Raw genomic sequence first — 22772 nt, 5'->3', positions numbered from 1 at the left:
CTGTGTTCCGTGTAGACTTATTACCCTGGCGTGACATTTTGATAACCATGTAAATATATCTCAGACAAGGTGACTTTTAAAACAATTGGAACCATTTCCCTGTTTGACCACTAGGTTTTATGGGTATTATGACAACTCAACATTGGGGCTCTATTCCCCATTCCCAATCATTCCAATACTCATATAGAGTGAAGTCAGCAATGTCATGTCATTAGATCTCGCTTTTTAGCTTTTGCTTAAATTACATTTGAATACAGTTTTGGAGTGAAACAGAGAGGGGAGGGAGCACCTGCGAGGGAATTGGGCTAATCTAACCTGTCGTGGCAACATGAGAGGAAATAGTACCAGTCAATGGCACACTACACAGACTTACCATCGATCTCCTCGTCTGTCGTCAGCTCATCATTGGAGCAGATGCTTAACACGTTAACCAGCATCTCAGTGACTAGAGAGAGAGAGAGAGGGAGAGAGAGAGAAAGGAAGGGGAGAAGAGAGAGAGAAAAACAGGAAGGGGGTGGGGAGAGAGAGAAAGAAACAGAGAGAGAGAGAGAGAGAGAGAAGACATAAGGGAGAGAGGAAGGAAGGGAGTGTGAGGGAGAGCTAGGACTAGCTGCTAGAATGTGAGCCATGCCTAAAATGTGACATCCAACTACAGTGTTTGGGAAATGGTTTGGGGTGTTTCCACATTTAACTACACTCCAGTGGTGAACAAAGAGATGGGGGGAGGGTTGTGTAAGTGGGAGTGGGGTCTTGGATAAGATAACTCATAGTTTACACATTGATTAAATTAAACAGAGAATGTAAATTGTAACTTGTCATGCTACTTTAGTACAGTAGATGTCAGCAGCATGTAAAGGAGGGGTGACTGGGTGTGCTGGAGATTAAAGTGGATGTATGTCACCTTCAGCCTTATGACACATTATACTAAAATACATGCAGTCAAAGATACCGTAAATTCCTTTTGACAACCTTGTGGCGTTATGCTGAATGACATTTGATGTGATAATTGTTAAGGACACATCTCATTTGATATTTTTGGCTGATACGTTAGGCATGACTATATCCACATATACCACTGGGTGTGATAATTGGTCATCTCAATTGCTATTTCTAGTTGTTGTGTTGTTAGGCATGTTTATAGCCACATATAACACTGCATGGGAGTCCTAATAACAGCCACAACAACAGTTTCCTAAATGTATTAAATTGACTTGAACTTCACATTTGACAGGGTTGTCAATGTGTGGGTGTGTCCCGCTCACCTTTCTCCCCGACAAAGGGGAGGGACCAGGTGAAGACATCCATGAAGTTGGGCAGCCAGTAGGGGTGAGGTGAGCAGTTGAACTGCCTGATGTTCATCACGTTGTTCTCATACTTCAGTACTGCAGCTGTAGGGAACAGGCAAAGACATTTAGATTAACTTAAAAAAATATGTACTGGTTACTTCAGCCATTTAAGATTCATTACAAAAAAAAATGAGATAATTGATTTCCTCCACATTTTTGAGTAAGTACTTATTCAGGGATGTGAAACACTGTATGTTGCAGACAGAAATAGAATGTATAGAGATGACATGATTCTATTCTATCTGATAGACAATCATTTCAGTTCTACTTGATACATTTCTTTCTGTAATTTTACATCCTACGGAACAGGCCCATGGAGAGGTGTTTTAAAGGAACATTTCAAACATTTACAACTTCATTTTCATCATTTCTACTACTACCCTAACATCAGCATATATGAAAATGGCGCGTTTCTATGTTTTGAAGTAAAAAACAGAGGAAAAAAAGTGTTTCCGATGACATCGGTGTCCATCATGTGATTTTAACCATTTATGAGTAGGCGTTGCCTACTAATAGCCTGCTAACTGGTTGATGATGTAATTGGAAACATGCATCTTCCTTTATTTTTTTTACTACAATACATAAAAATGTGCAATTTTCATATACCCTATGTTGGTGTTGGGGTGGTGCTGGAGATTATGAATATGAAGTAGAAAAATTGGGAAATTTCATCTGACACAATCCATGTCGGTATCACTTTACTTAAAGCATCCAGTGTTCTTGTCCCATCGCACACTAGCGACTCCTGTGGCGGGCCGGGCGCAGTGCACGCTGACAGGTCGCCAGGTGCACAGTGTTTCCTCCAACACATTGGTGTGGCTAGCTTCCGGGTTAAGTGGACAGTGTGTCAAGAAGGACGCACAGCTCTCGACCTTCGCCTCTCCCGAGTCCATACGGCTGTTGCAGTGATGAAATAAGACTGTAACTACCAATTGGATACCACGAAATTGGGGAGAAAAAATATATAACTGCTCAAAAAAAGAAAGGGAACACTAAAATAACACAGATCTGAATGATCTTATTAAATACTTTTTTCTTTACATAGTTGAATGTGCTGACAACAAAATCACACAAAAATGATCAATGGAAATCAAATGTATCAACTCATGGAGGTCTGGATTTGGAGTCACACTCAAAATTAAAGTGGAAAACCACACTACAGGCTGATCCAACTTTGATGCAATGTCCTTAAAACAAGTCAAAATGAGGCTCAGTAGTGTGTGTGGCCTCCACGTGCCTGTATGACCTCCCTACAACGCCTGGGCATGCTCCTGATGAGGTGGCGGATGGTCTCCTGAGGGATCTCCTCCCAGACCTGGACTAAAGCATCCGCTAACTCCTGGACAGTCTGTTGGTGGATGGAGCGAGACATGATGTCCCAGATGTGCTCAATTGGATTCAGGTCTGGGGAACGGGCGGGCCAGTCCATAGCATCAATGCCTTCCTCTTGCAAGAACTGCTGACACACTCCAGCCACATGAGGTCTAGCATTGTCTTGCATTAGGAGGAACCCAGGGCCAACTGCACCAGCATATGGTCTCACAAGGGGTCTGAGGATCTCATCTTGGTACCTAATGGCAGTCAGGCTACCTCTGGCGAGCACATGGAGGGCTGTGCGGCCCCCCAAAGAAATGCCACCCCACACCATAACTGACCCACCGCCAAACCGATCATGCTGGAGGATGTTGCAGGCAGCAGAACGTTCTCCATGGCGTCTCCAGACTCTGTCACGTCTGTCACATGTGCTCAGTGTGAACCTGCTTTCATCTGTGAAGAGCACAGGGCGCCAGTGGCGAATTTGCCAATCTTGGTGTTCTCTGGCAAATGCCAAACGTCCTGCACGGTGTTGGGCTGTAAGCACAACCCCCACCTGTGGACGTCGGGCCCTCATACCACCCTCATGGAGTCTGTTTCTGACCGTTTGAGCAGACACGTGGAGTTACATTGTGTTGTTTAAGTGTTCCCTTTATTTTTTGATATATATATATATATATATAGATATATATATATATATATATATATATACACACACAAAGAAAAAAGGAAAATGAAAAAAAAAAAGCATCCAGGTATTATGTATTACAACTTGTTATAAGCATGTATGTTATTCATGTTTTATAGCAAGGTATATATAGAATGTTTTGTCTCTCTATGATGTTGTCTGGATCATTTCGAGATTACAATACATCATAATGGGCTAATAACTGCATCATAATGAATTATACCTGGATGCTTTAAGTAAACTACTGTAAAAACTACTGTAACATGTTGAACGAACCACTGGGGTACATAGCATTATGAATAAATTCAGAGGGCCTTCTATCCTAGAACATCCATAGAGTGCATTATAAAACTATCCATAAAACTGTAAATCCAGCTCGTCACTAAACCCCAATAAACCTGTCAGTTTTACACCACAAGGGACATTGTGTCTTGCAATTAAAACAGCGGTATTAACTAAAAATACCTAGTCTGTCTCCGCTATGTCCTGTTCAACACAGCTGGCCTTTTAAATCCATCCTCGGCTCTTCCAAAATGTTCTTTCGTCTTAATTCCAAGCCCTCAACCCCCACCACTACAGTCCCAGCATCATTTAAAGGGATTTAAAACATGAATTAAACCAAGAAAAACACCTTGCTCAGCATATGGGCCATCCCTCCCTCCATTCCTTAGAGAAAGAACTTGAATTTCTGGTTAGGGATGAATGGAGGGAGGCATGGAGGGAGAGGGTGAAAGGAGAGAGTGAGAAAGAGGCGGGGAAGAGGGGGAGGGAGGTGAGAGAGATGAAGTGAGGGAAGAGGGAGAGAGAGAGAGAGAGAGAGATGATTAGAGAGAGAGTAAGATGATTATAGAGAGCGATAGAGAGAGAGATGATTGGAGAGTCAGAAGGAGAGAGGATGGCGGTGGAGGGATGTTGAAAGGAAAAGCTGGTGCAGAAAAATACGCTGAAACACAGCAAATCTACTTGTAAGTTCCACAGGAGATAAAACAAAGGGAGAAAGTTTATCGGAGAACCAAGAGGAGTGCTTTGGTTCGCCACAGTATGCAGTACTGCTCCAGAGGTCTAGTGCAAACAGGGGTCTCCAGAGGTCTTGTGCATAGTTTTTTCTGTGCCAATATATGCATGGAATATTGGATCTGTATAAAACACCAAATTCTCTGGGAGGCAATTGTAACATACCAAAGATGGGGTCAGAAACCGAGGCTGTATCAACAACCAGTTTAACCCTCAGTGTTTATGAGAGAAACACACAGTACCAGTCAAAAGTTTGGACACACCTTTTCTTTTCACTTTTTCTTTGTACAATTTTCTACAGTAGAATAATAGTGAAGACATCAAAACTATGAAATAACACATATGGAATCATGTAGTAACCAAAAAAGTGTTAAAAAAATCAAAATATATTTGAGACGAGATTTTTCAAAGTAGCCACCCTTTGCCTTCATGACAGCTTTGCACACTCTTGGCATTCTCTCAACCAGCTTCATGAGGTAGTCACCTGGAATGCAAGTTAATTTGTTGATTTTTTTTCCTTCTTAATGTGTTTGAGCCAATCAGTTGTGTTGTGAGAAGGTAGGGGCGGTATACAGAAGATAGCCCTATTTGGTAAAAGACCAAGTCCATATTATGTCAAGAACAGCTCAAATAAGCAAAGACAAACGACAGTCCATCATTACTTTAAGACAGGAAAATGTCAATCACTTTTAAAGTTTCTTCAAGTGCAAAAACCATCATGTGCTATGATGAAACTGGCTCTCATGAGGACCGCCACAGGAAAGGAAGACCTAGAGTTACCTCTGCTGCAGAGGATAAATTCATCAGAGTTAACTACACCTCAGATTACAGCCCAAATAAATGCTTCACGGAATTCAAGTAACAGACACATCTCAACATCAACGGTTCAGTGGAGACTGCGTGAATCAGGCCTTCATGGTCGAATTGCTGCAAAGAAACCACTACTAAAAGACAATTATAATAAGAAGAGACTTGCTTGGGCAAGAAACACGAGCAATGGACATTAGACCAGTGGAAAACTGTCCTTTGGTCTGATGTGTCCAAATTTGAGATGTTTGGTTCCAACCGCCATGTCTTTCTGAGATGCAGAGTAGGTGAACGGATGATTTCCGCATGTGTAATTCCCACCGTGAAGCATGGAGGAGGAGGTGTGATGGGGCTTTGCTGGTGACACTATCAGTGATTTATTTAGAATTCAAGGCACACTTAACCAGTATGGCTACCACAGCATTCTGCAGCGATACGCCATCCCATCTGGTTTGCACTAAGTTGGACTATCATTTGTTTTTCAACAGAACAATGACCCAAAACACATGTTGTAAGGGCTATTTGACCAAGAAGGGGAGAGATTGAGTGCTGCATCAGATGACCTGGCCTCCGCAATCACTCGACCTCAACCCGATTGAGATGGTTTGGGATGAGTCGGACCGCAGAGTGAAGGAAAAGCAGCCAACAAGTGCTCAGCATATGTGGGAACTCCTTCAAGACTGTTGGAAAATCATTCCTCATGAAGCTGGTTGAGAGAATGCCAATAGTGTGCAAAACTGTCATCAAGGCAAAGGGTGGCTACTTTGAAGAATCTCAAATATAAAATATGTTTTGATTTGTTTAACACTTTTTTGGTTACTATATGATTCCATATGTGTTATTTCATAGTTACTATTGCTGTACAATGTAGAAAATATAAATGAAAAAATAAATGAAAACCCTTGAATGAGTAGGTACAGTAAGAAAACATATAATCGCGGTCCCCCCAAAAAATCCAATCCTTTTTTGTATCATGAAAAATCTATAGATTCTCATGGATGTTTTAGAATGATGATAAAAATAAAAAAAATAAAAAAAATACATTATGTATGACTTCAACTTGTATTAGAATACTTTGCTATTTTGGCTCACACAGCAGCCCCATTAGTATTAGACCTGGGCCTGGGCCAATGACCTAGTTGGTCTAATCAGGGTAAGGTGTTATCACGTTGCAACAGGCCAGGGAACCACACAGGCAGACACTGCTGCCTAACCCCCTTTATACAGCAATCTGCTCCCACTCCCACCCGCAACACCCAGCCAATGTGGCCCAGATTCGTTGAGGGGAAAGCTGACACCGAGGTCGGGTCCCGGTGGGGACTTTTCTGCCTCAGGGCGTCTCCTGACTGGGTTTGAGAATAGCCAGTCATCAAACGCGGCATGCCAGCCATCTGCATGTCATGAGTCTGTACAGCTACAGCCAGACTAACATTCACTTGGAGTGGGCTTGGTGAGAGTTGGGGTTGGTGATACAGTGGTGAGACGAGCGGGTGGGGGAGCAAGCAAACGGTGCAGCCTTGAGTATCAGCAACCATTCTTATGAGCTGCTGTGCCTTCTCTTAGATACAGACACACAAACTCAGAAAGCACAAATCCACTTGCATTGTAGGATCTATGCAGTTAGTGGCTTACAACAAGCAACCCCTCATGCTACAAGGCTCAGCTCGTTGTCGTTTGTGACACCAGCGTTCTGGGTTTGATTCCAGAAAGGACCAAATATTCCTAACACGTGACTTGCTTTTCATAAAATAATAAAATGTAAAAAAAAAAAAAAAAAAAAAAAACACAAATCAATACATTTTCAAAAAAAAAATCATAATATTTTTGGAGGTTCCTTGCAGTTCCTCAGATGACCACCGGGGGTCTCTGTTGCTCTGATAAAGCTGCATGCTCCTCTAGTGCTTCTTAGGGGAAAACACCAGACTCTGTGCTTTAACACACACACACACACACACTACCACGGTCAAGTCATCCCGACGCCTACCCACCGGTCTGTCTTCTCCTACATTATTTACAGAGGAGTGCCTGCTGAGAAGGGTTTTCCTCCCTTCGTAACGAGGACGGCTCTCTGATCCCCTTTGTCTGGAGGGATGGAGGGAAGCTGGGCAGAGGGATGAAAGTTCCTCTCTACCTCCTCTGGCTTAATTCTTCCTCCTGTACTGTCTGTCTGCCCATCAGACTCTACGGTCTACCTCTCTGTATTCATGTAACAGAGGCAGACAGGAAATAGAGGGAAATGGGCTGTTTTGATTTTTCACTTCACTTCAATTTATCATCGAACACATATTTGATCCGAGTAGATCACTGTTGCAGTGCAATACAGTAGACTACACAGTACAGTGTTAGTAATAATGCAGATTGAGTTGTCATTGATCAATAATTGAGGTCTTGATCTTAACTATTGTTAAGTCACAGAAGGAGACTAAATAATAACAATGGAATGTTTATTGGTTAACTGGTCCTCTCTTGCCAAGAGTCCCATCCAACTTCCCACCCAGAAATCCAGAGAGGAAAACAGAACCTCCCCATTCTGCTCTGATGTGCTCTGGCTGGAGGGGGTGGGAATCCCTGCAGAACATCCAGACAAGGTCCCCACGCTGTCGTCCGTGACGAGGCGGAAAATTCCCTTGTTCACTGTCACCATTCCTGCCCCGGGGATGCCAACGTGATATTTTTTCCACGCCAGCATGCCATCTCTTTCCACCCCTCGTACGATCGCACCGCCACATGCCAACCTCACAGGAAACTGAACTCTTGACATTTGACCCCCAGAGGTCAATGAACAATGGCCTCGGCCATATCTCTGAGCCTGTCCTCTCTAGAGCAACAGGACGAAAAACATGAGAGAGAAGGGGAAAGATGTCTGTTTAAGAAGCAGGTAGGCTAAATGTTTGTGCTGATTAAGAAGCAGGTAGGCTAAATGTTTGTGCTGATTAAGAAGCAGGTAGGCTAAATGTTTGTGCTGATTAAGAAGCAGGTAGGCTAAATGTTTGTGCTGATTAAGAAGCAGGTAGGCTAAATGTTTGTGCTGATTAAGAAGCAGGTAGGCTAAATGTTTGTGCTTATTAGGAAGCAGGTAGGCTAAATGTTTGTGCTGATTAAGAAGCAGGTAGGCTAAATGTTTGTGCTGATTAAGAAGCAGGTAGGCTAAATGTTTGTGCTGATTAGGAAGCAGGTAGGCTAAATGTTTGTGCTGATTAAGAAGCAGGTAGGCTAAATGTTTGTGCTGATTAAGAAGCAGGTAGGCTAAATGTTTGTGCTGATTAAGAAGCAGGTAGGCTAACTGTTTGTGCTGATTAAGAAGCAGGTAAGCTAAATGTTTGTGCTGATTAAGAAGCAGGTAGGCTAAATGTTTGTGCTGATTAAGAAGCAGGTAGGCTAAATGTTTGTGCTGATTAGGAAGCAGGTAGGCTAAATGTTTGTGCTGATTAAGAAGCAGGTAGGCTAAATGTTTGTGCTGATTAAGAAGCAGGTAGGCTAAATGTTTGTGCTGATTAAGCAGCAGGTAGGCTAAATGTCTGTGCTGATTAAGAAGCAGGTAGGCTAAATGTTTGTGCTGATTAAGAAGCAGGTAGGCTAAATGTTTGTGCTGATTAAGAAGCAGGTAGGCTAAATGTTTGTGCTGAAGTTTGACCTGGTGATTAACACAGCCAACTTCTCACCACACATGCCTGAATCCCCAGTCTGACACTTTCAAAGCCGTCCATCTACTTCTGTCTCCCCGTCACACTTCCAACTGTCTAAACACAAGCACCAACAACATACGGCAGGGGAAAAACAGGTAAATGCCTTATATGTGTTTGAATATGCGTAATTGCCATCACTGTCCAAGAGGCAGGCCCAGCGACCGAAGGGTCTTGTTGAGCTGGGAGATTTTAATTAAGCAGCTAGACAATATAGCATGCACAAATATTATTTCCCCCTTGGAGTCCTCCAACCTCCTCTATATTGTGTTGCAGCAGCCAGTTTTCATGTTTACAGCTCATGGAGAGAAAGGATAAAGAGAGAGAGGGGGTGGGAGAGAGGGGGTGGGAGAGAAGAGGGTGAGAGTGAGAGAGAGGGAGGGAGCGAGATAGAGCAATCATGGCGGTGTGTTTTCATTTGAGTGCAGGGTGTACCATAGTTCATCTCTCTCTACACACCAGTGTAATGTCAGGGAAGTAGCAGGAGGAGCATAACACATTAGCCTGAGTGACCATCAGTGACAACCCAGCTCCAGCTCATGTGACCACAGACAACTTGACCCCTGACAGGAGACCCTGTAGAGTAGTAGACCCTTGTCTCAGGGGTGGAACAATCTGATTCTACAATTTATCTTATCCTTAAAAAAAAGGAGCTATGTGGCCTTTACATTTTATCCACTCAGCAATGTTGGCCTTTGTGTTTTGGTTTTTATTTCTTTACCTGTGAAACCACCGGCTAGGGGTTTCCTGGCTCTGTCGGCATCCCCTCTATGATAAGGGTTACACTGTCCCAGGACCGCAGACCATTGGGGAGGGGCCCCGGTTAATTTGAATCTGGCAACGTCTTCATAGAGACGACGGGCTCCTTTTAGATTTACAGTGGCCATCGACCGGCCATCAATCACTAGACTGCAGCGCTCGCAACCGAGGCCCCAGTCCAAGATGAGAGAAGATCAATCTATTACGGTCACTTGCGTTTCAATTGGGCGCCCTGCCCCTGCCCCCGCCTAATTTAATGATCAGACAGATTCTAAACATATTTGTGCCTCATTGGGCGGTTCTTAACAGAAATAACATAGAGAATGTTCTCTTCTTACCTCTTCATTTAGAAGCACTATCCCTTGTTGTTTCAAGAGAATAGAAAATAATCCTAGAAAACGACATCGCCTGAGTCAAACTCTTTTTAACCATAAAAAAAACATTTGAGGAAATATGCAACCGATGTTAAATGCACCATAAAACTACAGTGGGAAGTAGAATCTAACAGGGCTGAGTAATTGCCTGCGTTCCTGACTGTGCTCCACAAGGCTGGCTATTTAAAGCTCTTTACCTTTGAGTTGGCAAAGCTGGGATTAGATATCAAAGTGTGCCGAGAACAGGGAACACCAAGGTTAAAACAACAACCTGTCAACATAGCCCACTGTAAGACTGACAAAAATACCTCAAAACATCTCAACACATGCCCTCAAGTAAACTCACTGGCTTTGCCCCAATTCACACCTATGCGAAAATATGCCCCCATGGGGAAAATGGCAGTCTCTTTCTCTGTGTGTGTGTGTCAAAAACAGCCCCATCCCCTTCTCCCTGTCCTGGAAACTCCCCTCTGGTGCCCCTATTGGACAAAAAGAGTTGCTCTGAGACTTTTTGTGCTGACTCACTTCACAAAGGTCTGTCTGTGTCCAGCCTCCTCCAGAGTGTGCATGCCAAATGGACCGCAGTTAGTCCAGTCCAGCCCATCCCCATCTAAACCAACCCAAGAGACGCAAAATAAACTAATACATAGTCGAGGTAATGAATACTGGGGACTCTGTGCTTACCTTTGTTATTGTAGACGTCTAGGTAGTTGGGTGCTGAGAAGATGGTGATGAGAGAAGGAAACCCTGTCGTCTGGCTCTTCCTGTACATGCGGTACCTAGAGGGAGAGACGGCATCATGATTACCGTCGCCGTTACAACAACACTACCTAATACTCTGTAGCTCAGTGTGGTAGAGCAGCGGGTTCGATTCCCAGGACCATCTGAAATGTACGCACGCATTACTTTAAAATCGTTTAAAATAAAGGGGCCTGCTAAATGGCATATATTACAACAGGTCATATAATAATGTAACATACACATTGTGCATGTGGATGAAGTCAACAGTGCCCTGAGGAGCAATTTCATTGATTTGGACACGGTAATCTGATCCTAGAGCTGTGCCTAAGGCTGACTTGTATGTCAAGCTGTCCTTGCTCTTTGAGTGGGACCAGACGGTCTGCGTGGACAAGCAGCGGGAGTGCAGAAACACAAACAGGGCGACAAGCCTTCGGTCAGTTTGGGCGCTCCCCTCTGCCTCAGCCTTTTCTTCAACGTTTTGACATGCTTGCTATCAAAGTCCTTTGAAGGGGCTCTGATGGCCAAAACTCTGTAACTTTTAATACAGCACAATTTTTTAGTAAACAACAGGTTCAAATGTTTACTTGCGTAAACTCAAGCGACATAGTTGTCCAAGGAGAAGGGCTGTAGCAGTCAGCGGAGGGTAAAAAGAGGACACTTACCCGGCGTCCTGTGCTTCATGGGCTCGAATGACAGATAACAAGTTATTGTGTTGTAGAAAGTCGCAGACAGCGGGGTAGCTGTTGGAAGACAAGATGACACATGCTTGATTAACGGGTCTAATTTGATCTAAAGACAGTGATTAGATTTCGTTGACACATAATTGAAATAGATATTCATTCAAATGTATTTGAATACATTTGTAAATATAGCAGATGCATCTTCATCATGTTACCATCAGAAAGGGTAAACAAAATAATCCAGCAGGTGTGTGGTTTCTCAACAAACACTTTATTTATTTAGTGTGTGTGTGTGTGTGTGTGTGTGTGTGTATGTTCGTGTGTGTGTGTGTGTGTATGTTCGTGTGTGTGTGTGTGTGTGTGTGTGTGTGTAGCTTTTGCATACTCATGCGGTTCTGAACAGGCTGAGATGAAGGTGGCCAAAACAAACTGATAGTAATTACAGTATAGGACAGTTGCAGTATTTTCCATGCCATAACCTTTCCTTACCAAAGACACCAAAAGTCCACTGGAAATGTCCTTTCGCTCTCAGTGAGGTAGGCCCTAGTCACACAGCCAACAACCCCCTAAAAAACAGTTACGTTGAAAACATTCCTAAATCAACTACCGGAGAAGGAACGTTTAGTAAGTGAGTGACCTTGGGAAACAGAATGCAACTGTGAGTCCAAATCCTTCCATAACTCCCGACCACAACAACTTCTAAAGGCTAGTCCATGAACAGCTGATGTCACATGAGAGCCATCCAAGGATAAATACAGTGCCTTGCGAAAGTATTCGGCCCCCTTGAACTTTGCGACCTTTCGCCACATTTCAGGCTTCAAACATAAAGATATAAAACTGTATTTTTTCTGTGAAGAATCATCAACAAGTGGGACACAATCATGAAGTGGAACGACATTTATTGGATATTTCAAACTTTTTTAACAAATCAAAAACTGAAAAATTGGGCGTGCAAAATTATTTAGCCCCTTTACTTTCAGTGCAGCAAACTCTCTCCAGAAGTTCAGTGAGGATCTCTGAATGATCCAATGTTGACCTAAATGACTAATGATGATAAATACAATCCAACTGTGTGTAATCAAGTCTCCGTATAAATGCACCTGCACTGTGATAGTCTCAGAGATCCGTTAAAAGCGCAGAGAGCATCATGAAGAACAAGGAACACACCAGGCAGGTCCGAGATACTGTTGTGAAGAAGTTTAAAGCCGGATTTGGATACAAAAAGATTTCCCAAGCTTTAAACATCCCAAGGAGCACTGTGCAAGCGATAATATTGAAATGGAAGGAGTATCAGACCACTGCAAATCTACCAAGACCTGGCCGTCCCTCTAAACTTTCAGCTCATACAAGGAGAAGACTGATCAGAGATGCAGCCAAGAGGCCCATGATCACTCTGGATGAACTGCAGAGATCTACAGCTGAGGTGGGAGACTCTGTCCATAGGACAACAATCAGTCGTATATTGCACAAATCTGGCCTTTATGGAGGGGTGGCAAGAAGAAAGCCATTTCTTAAAGATATCCATAAAAAGTGTTGTTTAAAGTTTGCCACAAGCCACCTGGGAGACACACCAAACATGTGGAAGAAGGTGCTCTGGTCAGATGAAACCAAAATTGAACTTTTTGGCAACAATGCAAAACGTTATGTTTGGCGTAAAAGCAACACAGCTCATCACCCTGAACACACCATCCCCACTGTCAAACATGGTGGTGGCAGCATCATGGTTTGGGCCTGCTTTTCTTCAGCAGGGACAGGGAAGATGGTTAAAATTGATGGGAAGATGGATGGAGCCAAATACAGGACCATTCTGGAAGAAAACCTGATGGAGTCTGCAAAAGACCTGAGACTGGGATGGAGATTTGTCTTCCAACAAGACAATGATCCAAAACATAAAGCAAAATCTACAATAGAATGGTTCAAAAATAAACATATCCAGGTGTTAGAATGGCCAAGTCAAAGTCCAGACCTGAATCCAATCGAGAATCTGTGGAAAGAACTGAAAACTGCTGTTCACAAATGCTCTCCATCCAACCTCACTGAGCTCGAGCTGTCTCTCGATGTGCAAAACTGATAGAGACATACCCCAAGCGACTTACAGCTGCAATCGCAGCAAAAGGTGGCGCTACAAAGTATTAACTTAAGGGGGCTGAATAATTTTGCACGCCCAATTTTTCAGTTTTTGATTTGTTAAAAAAGTTTGAAATATCCAATAAATGTCGTTCCACTTCATGATTGTGTCCCACTTGTTGTTGATTCTTCACAAAAAAATACAGTTTTATATCTTTATGTTTGAAGCCTGAAATGTGGCAAAAGGTCACAAAGTTCAAGGGGGCCGAATACTTTCGCAAGGCACTGTATGCAATATTCTCAGACTGTTTACAAATCGTTCAAAGAACCACACTCATTGTGCAACCTACTCATGTTGGTATTGTATTGTAGGCTTCAAATAATCAACCATTTCACATTGAGAAAAATACACATCAGCTGTACATTAGGAAATGCGTGACGTACGTGAGATCATTTAGCTCTGCGCAGGAGGCTAAACTCAAGTGCTTGTTGCTGGATATGGCTCATTTGCATAACAATGGTCATGCTCTTTGCTCAGTACGAGTCTCCATTGCTGAATGCTTTTGGAGCTAGAGGGTAGCTTACTGCTCTGTGTGATAGGTAGATGGATTTTTTTCGTGAAGCCTTGCACTTCTGGCCACTGGGCACTTCTGGTAACATCCAATGTCCTCACCCTACAGTTAATATCCAGGACAAATAGTAGACAAGATAACAATAATTCTCACTTCACTAAAAGTAAACAAATGTGTCTCAAATCACATTTCCTTGTCAGACGGGTAACAGGATACGCTTTGAGTGGCACAGTTGCACATCAGGCTTCTCAGCTGAGAGTACTTTGCTTTGTCACTCAAAGTGGACTTAAACCTAGAAATAGGTCTAGGTATAAGTTCATTCTGTTACTGGTCACATGAGGAGAGAAAATACAACTGAAAGAGGAACATTGCCTAAGTGTGTGTACGGTTTCTTTGTGGTGTGATCGCATTGCGTCGAGGATAATAAAAAGTGTGCATCTAATATCCATCTCGATTCATTATTTGAATCCATTATTTCTTTCCATGCACCTTTCACTGTTTAGCAGATGCTGTTGCTAGGTATTTCTCAGAAGACTAAATACATTTTGTGCTGAAAGAGTTGACATCTGTTCTGGGACACAGATGTTGGCCATCCAACAGTTGTGCACTGTCCCTAACAAATACATGCACACCCTGTCTACCTCAAATCTGACAGTGTACTCTGTGAATCAATTGTACAGCCAAAATCCAATTAAGGGCTATTTTCATAAAGTAACGAAAATACCATGCAATTACCTGCTTAGGCTACTCACAAATAGTAATCAATGGTTCAAAAAATAAAACATATTTAGTGAACAAGCAAAGTGTCCGCTAGGCTATAGCGGGCTTGAAAAGATGGGGCCTGTATTCAAAACAACATGCAATTTCACACCTCAGTAATGTGTGTAAAACAGTTATGAGGGGGCCTATGGTGCTGGAATAAGACACAGCTGTCAGAATCAGGAAAAGGGACTAAACTGAGTATTTTTTCTCCGACTGGCGAATTGTTCTCCTTTTAGTCTGGAGCTTGAAGCTGGCCCATAAACTCAGCATGCAAGTGTGCTGCCAATTACAATGAGCCCTGCAGGCAGATCCAGCCTAGGGGAAAACAACAAGGTTACATGTCAAATAGCATCCTATTCCCTATATAGTGCACTACCCATAAAGGACTCTGGTCAAAAGGAGTGCACTATGTAGGGAAATGTAGTGACATTTGGGATGCAGCCCAAGGCCACAGAGGAATTTAAGCCAAGCCAAGTTCAAACAGTGTGTTCGGAAAGTATTCAGACACCTTGACTTTTTCCACATTATGTTACGTTACAGCCTTACTCTAAAATATACACTATCGTTCAAAAGTTTGGGGTCACTTAGAAATGTCCTTGTTTTTTAAATAAAAACACATTTTCTTCCCATTAAAATAACATTATATTGATCAGAAATACAGTGTAGACATTGCTAATGTTGTAAATGACTATTGTAGCTGGAAACAGCTGATTTTTAATGGAATATCTACAGTCGTGGCCAAAAGTTTTGAGAATGACACAAATATAAATTTTCACAAAGTTTGCTGCTTCAGTGTCTTTAGATATTTTTGTCAGATGTTACTATGGAATACTGAAGTATATTTACAAGCATTTCATAAGTGTCAAAGGCTTTTATTGACAATTACATGAAGTTGATGCAGAGTCAATGTTTGAAGTGTTGACCCTTCTTTTTCAAGACCTCTGCAATCCGCCCTGGCATGCTGCCAATTAACTTCTGGGCCACATCCTGACTGATGGCAGCCCATTCTTGCATAATCAATGCTTGGAGTTTGTCAGAATTTGTGGGTTTTTGTTAGTCCACCCGTCTCTTGAGGATTGACAAGTTCTCAATGGGATTAAGGTCTGGGGAGTTTCCTGGCCATGGACCCAAAATATTGATGTTTTATTCCCCGAGCCACTTAGTTATCACTTTTGCCTTATGGCAAGGTGCGCAATCATGCTGGAAAGGGCATTGTTCGCCACCAAACTGTTCCTTGATGGTTGGGAGAAATTGCTCTCGGAGGAAGTGTTGGTACCATTCTTAATTCATGGCTGTGTTCTTAGGCAAAATTGTGAGTGAGCAGACTCCCTTGGCTGAGAAGCAACCCCACACATGAATGGGCTCAGGATGCTTTACTGTTGGCATGACACAGGACTGACGGTAGCGCTCACCTTGTCTTCTCCCGATAAGCTTTTTTTCCAGATGCCCCAAATAATCATAAAGGGGATTTATTAGAGAAAATGACTTTACCCCAGTCCTCAGCAGTCCAATCCCTGTACCTTTTGCAGAATATCAGTCTGTCCCTGATGTTTTTCCTGGAGAGAAGTGGCTTCTTTGCTGCCCTTCTTGACACCAGGCCATCCTCCAAAAGTTACTGTGCATGCAGATGCACTCACACCTGCCTGCTGCTATTCCTGAGCAAGCTCGGTACTGGTGGTGCCCCAATCCCGCAGCTGAATCAACTTTAGGAGACGGTCCTGGAGCTTGCTGGACTTTCTTGGGCACCCTGAAGCCTTCTTCACAACAATTGAACCCCTCTCCTTGAAGTTCTTGATGATCCGATAAATGGTCGATTTAGGTGCAATCTTACTGGCAGCAATATCCTTGCCTGTGAAGCTCTTTTTGTGCAAAGCAATGATGACGGCACGTGTTTCCTTGCAAGTAACCATGGTTGACAGAGGAAGAACAATGATTCCAAGCACCACCCTCCTTTTGAAGCTTCTAGTCTGTTATTCGAACTCAATCAGTATGACAGAGTGATCTCCAGGCTTGTCCTCGTCAACACTCACACCTGTGTTAACGAGAGAATCACTGACATGATGTCAGCTGGTCCTTTTGTGGCAGGGCTGAAATGCAGTGGAAATGTTTTTGGGGGGATTCAGTTCATTTGCATAGCAAAGAGGGACTTTGCAATTAATTGCAATCCATCTGATCACTCTTCATAATATTCTGGAGTATATGCAAATTGCCATCATACAAACTGAGGCAGCAGACTTTGTGAAAATTTATATTTGTGTCATTCTCAAAACTTTTGGCTACGACTGTACATAGGCGTACAGAGGCCCATTATCAGCAATCAACACTCCTGTGTTCCAATCGTTGTGTTAGCTAATCCAAGTTTATAATTTTAAAAGGCTAATTGATCATTAGAAAACCCTTTTTCAATTATGTTAGCACAGCTGAAAACTGTTGTCTGATTAAAGAAGCAATAAGACTGGCCTTCTTTAGACTAGTTGAGTATCTGGAGCATCAGCATTTGTGGGTTCGATTACAGGCTCAAAATGACTAGAAACAAAGAACTTTCATCTGAAACTCATCAGTCTATTCTTGTTCTGAGAAATGAAGGCTATTCCATGAAAGACATTGCCAAGAAACTGAAGATCTCGTACAACGCTGTGTACTACTCCCTTCACAGAACAGTGCAAACAGACTCTAACCAGAGTAGAAAGAGGAGTGGGAGGCCCCGGTGCACAACTGAGCAAGAGGACAAGTACATTAGAGTGTCTAGTTTGAGAAACAGACGCCAAACAAGTCCTCAACCGGCAGCTTCATTAAATAGTACCTGCAAAACACCAGACTCGACGTCAATAGTGAAGAAGCTGGCCTTCTAGGCAGAGTTCCTCTGTCCAGTGTCTATGTTCTTTTGTCCATCTTAATCTTTTATTTTTATTGGCCAGTCTGAGATATGGCTTTTTCTTTGCAGCTCTGCCTAGAAGGCCAGCATCCCGGAGTCGCCTCTTCACTATTGACGTTGAGTCTGGTGTTTTGCAGGTACTATTTAATGAAGCTGCCAGTTGAGGACTTGTTAGACGTCTGTTACTCAAACTAGACACTAATGTACTTGTCCTCTTGCTTAGTTTCTCAGTTTTTTTTATTAACTCAATCTACACACAATACCCCATAATGACAAAGCAAAAACAGGTTCTTATAAATAAATCACATTTACATAAATACTCAGATCCTTTACTCAGTACCTTATTCAAGCACCTTTGGCAGTGATAACAGCCTCGAGTCTTCTTGGGAATGATGCTACAAGCTTGGCACACCTGTATTTGGGGAGTTTCTCCCATTCTTCTCTGCAGATCCTCTCAAGCTCTGTCAGGTTGGATGGGGAGCATCGCTGCACAGCTATTTTCAGGTCTCTCCAGAGATGTTCGATCGGGTTAAAGTGCAGGCTCTGGCTGGGCCACTCAAGGACATTCAAAGACTTGTCCCGAAGCCACTCCTGCGTTGTCTTTGCTGTGTGTTTAGGGTTGTTGTCTAATTGGAAGGGGAATCTTCACCCTAGTCTAAGGTCCTGAGTGCTCTGGAGCAGGTTTTCAGCAAGGATCTCTCTGTACTTTGCTCCCATTCATCTTTCCCTCGTTCCTGACCAGTCTCCCAGTCCCTGCCGCTGAAAAAGACCCCCCCCCCAGCATGATACTGCCACCACCATGCTTCACCGTAGGGATGTGCCGGGTAACCTCCAGACGTGACGCTTGGCATTCAGGCCAAAGAATCCAATCTTGGTTTCATCAGACCAGAGGATCTTGTTTCTCATGGTCAGATTCCTTTAGGTGCCTTTTGGCAAACTCCAAGCAGGCTGTCATGTGCCTTTTACTGAGGAGTGGCTTCCTTCTGGCTACTCTACCTTAAAAGGCCTGATTGGTGGAGTACTGCAGAGATGGTTGTCCTTCTGGAAGGTTTTCCCATCTCCAGAAAGAAACTCTGGAGCTCTGTCAGTGTGACCATCGGGTTCTTGGTTACCTCCTTCACCAAGGCCCTTCTCCCCTGATTGCTCAGTTTGGCTAGGCGGCCAACTCCAGGAAGAGTCTTGGTTTTTCTAAACTTCTTCCATTTAAGAATTATTAGGTTCTAAATGAACCGAGTAAAAACTCACAGACGATTATTAGAGCTCAAAACAAGTTTCTTTACCCAAAGGGTTAGACAGCTGAACAGACAAAGACAAGGATATACACCCCAATTTGGATGCAGTCTCCTCCTTCCCTCTAAACATTACATCTTTATCGCTAGGCAGGAAGTTAAGTGATGTGGGTAACAAACTGTTCCTTCTCCCTTAATGTGACTTGAGCTGAACTCAGTCCCAAATCCTCCCTAATCCACAGCTCTCCACCCTTATCAGTGACTGCAACCATGTGATTGCCTTTCTTTTACTCTGTACACTCCAAGCCTCTGGCTCATATCCACCCTTAATTGACCACACCATATACATTCCTCCTACAGATAACCATTCACTTCTGGTGTAGAAACCAGACTGTAGCACCCCTCATTTCCATAGGATACGTAATGATTAACACCATTTCAAGTTTAGGAGTCAGAACCCATCAGAATGATGGAGGCCACTGTGTTCTTGGGGACCTTCAATGGTGCAGATATTTTTTGGTACCCTTCCACAGATCTGTGCCTCTACACAATCCTGTCTCAGAGCTCTACGGACAATTCCTTCAACATCATGGCTTGGTTTTTGCTCTGACATGCATTGTCAACTGTTGGACCTTAGATAGACAGGTGTGTGCCTTTCCAAATCATGTCCAATCAATTTAATTTACCACAGGTGGACTCCAATCAAGTTGTAGAAACATCTCAAGGATGATCAATGGAAAAAAGGTTCTGAATACTTATGTAAATAAGGTATTCCTGTTTTTTATTTGGAATACATTTGCTAAAATGTTTTTAAACCTGTTTTCATTTAGTCATTATGGGATATTGTGTGTAGATTGATGAGGAAAACAAATTATTTAATACATTTTAGAATAAGGCTGTAACGTAACAACATTTTGAAAAAGTCAAGGGGTCTGAATATTTTCCTAATACACTGCATTACTTTTAAAATGCATCCTTCCTTCCTCGAAGTAATCACTGATCTGATATGCCATAAAACCCATGCAGTGATGACATATTAGAGATTACTTCAAGGAAGCCTGGAAGGAAATATGTATTTTAAGTGTACAAACAGTGCCCATCACCTTTAAATCACTGTCCCTCTGTCAATAGTCGATCCTACTGGATTTAGTATACTGGGTCCTTGTAACTGAGATATCAGAGATGGCAGGGGCATACCATGGAAATATCACTAGCAGCCAGAACCCGAAAGTGACAACACAGCTCTCTTACGCTCTCTCAAGTGACAGGGGTGGCATTTCTCTCCCTGACAGGGTCCCTATTGTCTGGCAGATAGTCAAGCGAGACAATTTACAGCAAAAGATTGGGTCATATACAAATCTAAGTCAAGCCAAACCATGTACGGTAAACTGTTGGGTCATTTACAAATATATGTCAAGCTAGACCATTTACAGTAAACTGTTGGGACATATACAAATCTAACTCTTGTAGGACCATTTACAGTAAACTGTTGGGACATATACAAATCTAACTCTAGTAGGACCATTTACAGTAAACTGTTGGGACATATACAAATCTAACTCTAGTAGGACCATTTACAGTAAACTGTTGGGACATATACAAATCTAACTCTAGCAGGACCATTTACAGAAAATGTTTGGGTCATATACAAATCTAAGTCAAGCGAAACCATTTACAGTAAACTGTAGTGTCATTTACAAATCTAATTCCAGCGAGACCATTTACAGTAAACTGTAGTGTCATTTACAAATCTAAATCAGGACCATTTACAGTAAACTGTTGGGACATATACAAATCTAAATCAGGACCATTTACAGCAAATTGTTGGGTCATTTACAAATCTAACTCTAGCAGGACCATTTACAACAAACTGTTGGGACATATACAAATCTAACTCAAGCAGGTCCATTTACAGCAAACTGTTGGGTCATACACAAATCTAAGTCAAGCAGGAGAATTTATAGCAAACTGTTGGGTCATATACAAATCTACACTGAACACAATTATAAATGCAACATGTAAAGTGTTGGTCCCATGTTTCATGAGCTGAAACAAAATACGTATTTCTCTAAAATGTTGTGCACAAATATGTTTATATCCCTTTTAGTGAGCATTTCTCCTTTCCCAAGATAATCCATCCACCTGACAGGTGTGGCATATCAAGAAGCTGATTACACAGCATGATCATTACACAGGTTCACCTTCTGATGGGGACAATAAAAGGTCACCCGAAAATCTGCAGTTTTGTCACACAACACAATGCCACAGATGTCTTAAGTTGAGAGAGCGTGCAACTGACATGCTGACTGCAGGAATGTCCACCAGAGCTGTTGCCAGATAATTTAATGTTAATTTCTCTACCAAAAGCTGCCTCCAACATTGCTTTAGAGAATTTTGCAGTACGTTCAACCGGCAGACCACGTGCATGGCGTCTTGTGAGTGAGCGGTTTGCTGATGCCAATGTTGTGAACGGAGTGCCCCATGGTGGCGGTGGGGTTATGGTATGGGCAGGCATGAGCTATGGACAACAAACACAATTGCATTTTATCTATGGCAATTTGAATGCACAGAGATACCATGACAAGATCCTGAGGCCCATTGTCAACCCATTCATCTGCTGCCATCACCTCATGTTTCAGAATGATAACGTCGCAAGGATCTGTACACAATTCATGGAAGCTGAAAATGTCCCAGTTCTTCCATGGCCTGCATACTCACCAAACATGTCACCCATTGAGCATGTTTGGGATGCTCTGGATCAACGTGTACGACAGCATGTTCCAGTTCCCGCCAATATCCAGAAACTTCACACAGTCATTGAAGAGTAGTGGGAAAACGTTCTACAGGCCACAATCAATAGCCTGATCAACTCTATGCGAAGGAGATGTGTTGCGATGCATGAGGCAAATTGTGATCACACCAGATACTGACTGGTTTTCTGATCCACGCCCCTCTCTTTATTTCAAGATATCTGTGACCAGCAGATGCATATTTGTATTCCCTGTCATGTGAAATCCATAGATTAGGGCCTAATGAAATTACTTTAATTGACTGATTTCCTAATATGAACTGTAACTAAGTAAAATCTTTGAAATTGTTGCATGTTGTGTATATATTTTTGCTCAGTATAAGTCAAGCGAGACCCTTTACAGCAAACTGTTGGGTCATATACAAATCTAACTCCATTTACTTTTTTTCCCCCATTGTGTTAATTTATTTTTTACTTCAGTTTATTTTAGTAAATACTTTGACACTTTTGTTTCTTAAAACTGCATTGTTGGTTAAGTAAGCATTTCACTGTAAGGTCTGTTGTATTCGGCACATACAATTTCAGTGACAAATACAATTTTATTTGATTTACTGCAAACTGTTGGTTCATATACAAATCTATGCACAGCTATCACATAGTTCTGACCTACATCAAATATTGAATGCAAATAAGCATCATTGTTCCTACATAAAATACCTAAGCTAATTCTTCATTCTTTATTTGGATCCCCTTAAGCTATCACCTTATCTCACTGTGACTCCCAGTTTAAATAAAGTTTAAATCAAAATAAAATAAATAAAGTTTACGACAAGCTTTACGCACAAGCAAGATTCGGAGTGTCGCAATGTAGTTTACCGGTAATCAACGTGGTTTTTTACTACCTGAAAATTGAGACAGGCAGTGGAGGCTGTGTTGTCACTTGGTTCTATAGTCTATTCATCAAATTAGCCTATTTTTCATTGATAACCAAATGTAATCTCAGCTATTGTTCAAACAGTAAACAAAAACAACAAGATTTCACCCCAAAATATATTTTGTATAACATTAATAACTACTGATTACAGGCTAAAATGGTAGAACCTGCTGCAGCC

At 42.3% G+C, this 22772-nt stretch overlaps 1 protein-coding gene across 4 annotated transcripts in view; it reads right to left on the bottom strand.

Moving 5' to 3' along the window:
• Positions 1-22772, bottom strand: part of LOC139379034 (protein phosphatase 3 catalytic subunit alpha) — a 136041-nt gene that overhangs the window by 18866 nt on the left and 94403 nt on the right. For all 4 annotated transcript variants that reach the window (XM_071121761.1, XM_071121759.1, XM_071121760.1 and 1 more), the window contains exons 7-10: positions 11389-11466; positions 10670-10764; positions 1263-1388; positions 374-445 (exon numbers count right to left, since the gene is read on the bottom strand). In XM_071121761.1, coding sequence (XP_070977862.1) covers positions 374-445; positions 1263-1388; positions 10670-10764; positions 11389-11466 — 371 coding nt within the window. The remainder of the gene's footprint in view (positions 1-373; positions 446-1262; positions 1389-10669; positions 10765-11388; positions 11467-22772) is intronic.

Source organism: Oncorhynchus clarkii, chromosome 21 (assembly GCF_045791955.1).
Source record: "Oncorhynchus clarkii lewisi isolate Uvic-CL-2024 chromosome 21, UVic_Ocla_1.0, whole genome shotgun sequence".
Lineage (NCBI taxonomy): Eukaryota > Metazoa > Chordata > Actinopteri > Salmoniformes > Salmonidae > Oncorhynchus > Oncorhynchus clarkii.
Note: the sequence above shows the minus strand (reverse complement) of the source record. Positions and strands in the feature narration are given on the sequence as shown.